Source organism: Syngnathus floridae, chromosome 7 (genome assembly GCF_059516105.1).
Source record: "Syngnathus floridae isolate MCC-2025c chromosome 7, RoL_Sflo_1.0, whole genome shotgun sequence".
Taxonomy (NCBI): Eukaryota; Metazoa; Chordata; class Actinopteri; order Syngnathiformes; family Syngnathidae; genus Syngnathus; species Syngnathus floridae.
Window position 1 is genome coordinate 5,328,395 of NC_142419.1, and position 3,908 is coordinate 5,332,302.

Consider the following 3,908-nt stretch of genomic DNA (forward strand, 5'->3'; position numbering starts at 1 on the left):
AATGATTATGAAGATTTACTTAATCGAATTATGGAAAGAAGGGACTGTGAAGAATGAAATGAATGACTTAATGAGTCAAAGCAAATGAGATGCCTGTTCAAAATGTGAATTTATTTCTGCTTAAATTCAGTTGCACACTTATAACATGAGGCAAACATCTTGGATCTTATCGGATTGTCTTTATAATGCTTTGCAATCAGTATTAAAACCTGAACAAAAAAGAGTGTGCAGGCCACTGTGGCAGGCAAAACTCACAGTTGATAACCATAGTAATAAAAAAAAATTTAAAAAGTTATTTAATTTGGATGGAAAATTTATAATACTGGTTGTCAAGTTAATTTTATTTCAAATCAATTCAAGAGGTGCGAAGACAAAATTGTGTCTGTAGATAATAACACCAAGTTTACGGTGGAGGGATGATGTAAATTTTGAAGGATTATCTTTGTCTTGCATTAATTAAATTTGATTTCAGTGTAGCCAGGTCCTTAAAATTATACTGATTGAACACAACTTTAATCCATCTATCAATTCTCTACAATCCGTATCAGAGTCGCAACAAGCTGGAGCTGCGGTGAAAGGCAGACTACTCTTTGGGTTAGTTGCCAGTCAATCACAGGGCACATATTTATAAAGTCATTAAATGGGAACTTAAGCCACACTGCTTGTACTGAGGTCAGGTGAGGGAACCACATTTTCAGTGCCACTGGTCATAAACGAAAATAAAACAGAGGTGAGTTACACCTTGGACTGGTCATCGGCTAATCGCAATCTGTCAGAGAATTATTTATTAAACACATGTATTGCATTAGTGTAGAACTGCACTATATTACACTAATGACTACAGTTCTGAAAACTTGGGGATCCCATTTACCTAACCTGATCATGTTTCTCAAAATGTTGCAGCCGGTTAGTGATAGAAAGACAAAAATTGGAAATGAAGTGACTTAAACTCAAAGCTAAATTAAGATGGCAGTACATATAGTTTATATAAAGTGACTTGAAATTGTGTTAACTGAAAATTAAAGATAAAACTGATATTAATATCAGCTTTAGGTGCACCAAGTTATGCTTGTATAAAATATACATTTACCCTTTAAGATAGAACTTCACCAATGTATATTTGCATGGTTACAGTGTTTTATCAAAATCTCATAGAAAGTTGACTGTAGTACATCCCCTGACTTACCAAGGATTCCACTCCGGTGGAAGAGGTGCAACAATTCCCTCCCTGGCGAGCCACATGAGTTCCTTCTCATTCTCAAGATCAATGCCTATCTCCTTTGCATACTCTCTGATCTCTGATAATATGGGGAAAACAACACATTAAGAATGAGTAGATGTTAAAACCATAGAAGCTCTTGATGATATGTGAAACTGTGGGCTTTTGACACAGTAGGACATGACCAAAAAAGACCAATAAATACATGGGTTTTTTTTGTATTTATTTCCAATGTTTGTGTATTATGGCATCAATCAATGATTAAAAAAAAAAAAATGGTTTACCTTGGTCAGATGGAATATAGTTTTCATCAAAGTCCTCCTCAAGGATAAGCTGTTTTCCGGTCGGCGCACTCATGATTACTGCAGATAACACATCAATCAATCAATCAATCAATCAATCAATCAATCAATCAATCAATCAATCTTCTATTTGTCAAGTTTGAGCATGCCAAACAAGGAATTTGACTCCGGTAGAAATTCCATCTAAGACATGTAAATATCAAAAGAACGCGGTAAGTTTCAAATACATTAGCGTAAAAGCATGTCCCCGAGCTCAACATGTAAATAAAAATTAAGGGTAATATTTTGATGAATTTATGTACAAGGATTTCGGCGCCTTAATCCGTAGAATGAAAAGCGGCTCAAATACATACACTGAACAAAGTAAGCTAGGCGCCATTTAGCTACGTAAAGCTAAGCAGGTAAAAAAAATAAAAGTTGTGGATTGCATATCAGCTCACCTTTAAACTGTCCGACTGCCCTTTGCCTTTCCAGGTTCTGTCAGCTCAGTAACGCGGGCATTGTTTCTGATAAAGATGCAAAAAGAAAAGCTTATACAAATAGGAACATCACCAAGGACGCTTCCCTGGTTTCCTGTTGACGGCCTGAAATAGACTGTTATTGGCTGGCCGCTTGAGACATTCAGGAAACCGTAAATATTTTGCCTGCTCGGTTACATTTTTAAGTTGTCTGTTTATGCGATAAAAAATAATAATAATAAAATAAAAAATAAAAACAACAGGGATGTTTCCGTCATTCACCTCAATGTATTGTTTTTTTTGGTTTAATTATATTTTGAGGGTAGATACGTAATTACGTACAGCACGTTAAAAACTAAAAAAAAGAACCACGTCTTTTTTTATGACTCATTTATTAAATATTGACACAACATTTAACAGCATGAAATCTTACATTTGTTTGGGGGAAAAAAATAATTCATTCAGTATATTACGCACCGCTACAAAATCAACAAGACCAATCTTATGTTGCCCTTATTTTTTTAGTGACCACTGTTTGTACATTATGTATTAATAAATTGAATAACTTGCGATCGGCTCCACGATGTCAAATCAATACACATTAAAGCGTGACAGTCCAACTTTATTGTGAGCTAGATTACTGGATACTTTTGTTTTGATATATCCGCTGGACCAAATCTGGTCAAATTACGGCCCGCGGGCCACATCCGGCCCTTTGTGCGTCCCTGTCCGGCCCGCATGAGGCCAATCGTAATTAAAAAATAAAAATAAAAAATTGTGTCGTGCGTACAACTGTTTCGCTTTTATTTTGAAAGGCGTCGCACTTCCGTGTAGCGTGCGTGCATGTGAGCTGTGCGTGTAGGTGAACAGCGCGAAGTAATGCTGCCCTCAAAATGTGTGCTCACGCGAAGAAAAGAAAAGTTGACAAGGAGCGCTGTGTTATCAACAAGACATAGACTGCCAAGTATTTCTTTACTGAAATGAAAGGTAAAGCCATGTGCCTGATTTGTGGTACACAGGTCGCTGTGTTTAAAGAATATATAATTTGAGTCGCCATTACACGACCAAGCATGAGAAAAAATACATCTGTCTGATAAACAGGGCGCATCAGAGACTGATGCATTGCTAGCAAAAACTGCAAGCCCAACAAGGACTTTTTATCAAACTTCACACCCAGAGATGGAGCGGCGTTGTCATTTGAGGAAAAGTTAAAGAAGTTAAGAATAAATTGTACTGATTAATAATTGTTTTTTTAATTCACCTTTACACCACAATTTCACATAGCTTAATATAAATATAAACAGAATAATTGTATTCTAATTACCAGTACCAACTACTTAAAATAAATAATTTAGTGTATTTTACAATGGAAGAAAATTGAGCAGGTTTAAGTTATCGTAGGTGTGGCCCTCTGACACAACTCGGGTTTTTCATGTGGCCCCTTGTAAAAATTAATTGCCCACCCCTGCGCTGGACCATACATTTTGATCTGATGATTTCAATGCTGCTGGGAAATTTGAATATCCCACTCAAACGTGGTCAACCCGAATAATATGGATCATAACCACAATTATAGATTATTTGTTGAGTACAAAACTTGACGATAAGGCAACAAGAGTATTTTCTAGAAGCCATAATTGCTTTTACTCTTGCTATATTGTACAGTACATGAAACATTTGATTTAGTTACGTCTTCTGACTCCTCATACCTTTCCTTGATGCTTCCCAGTTGGAGTGATGCCTGCCGGTTGTTACTCACGCTTTAATATGAGTTTTACAAAGATTTGGGATTTACCATTTGGGAAAGTGCCACTTGTAGCAGAATATCAACATTTTCATGAGTTCAAAAGCATTTGGATTGCTGAGTCGTTTTCTCACACTCATTCAAAAAGTTAATGAGACATTTTTAAGTAATTCTCAATCCAATCA

The 3,908-nt window shown here is 36.1% G+C and overlaps 1 protein-coding gene across 5 annotated transcripts in view; it reads right to left on the minus strand.

The window, feature by feature from the left end:
- LOC148394851 (uncharacterized) overlaps positions 1 to 2,129 on the minus strand; it is a 33,298-nt gene extending 31,169 nt beyond the window's left edge. For all 5 annotated transcript variants that reach the window (XM_088380808.1, XM_088380807.1, XM_088380806.1 and 2 more), the window contains exons 1-3: positions 1,962 to 2,129; positions 1,504 to 1,581; positions 1,187 to 1,298 (exon numbers count right to left, since the gene is read on the minus strand). In XM_088380808.1, coding sequence (XP_088236934.1) covers positions 1,187 to 1,298; positions 1,504 to 1,576 — 185 coding nt within the window. In that variant the 5' untranslated portion in view covers positions 1,577 to 1,581; positions 1,962 to 2,129. The remainder of the gene's footprint in view (positions 1 to 1,186; positions 1,299 to 1,503; positions 1,582 to 1,961) is intronic.
- Between the last annotated feature and the right edge of the window lie 1,779 nt (positions 2,130 to 3,908).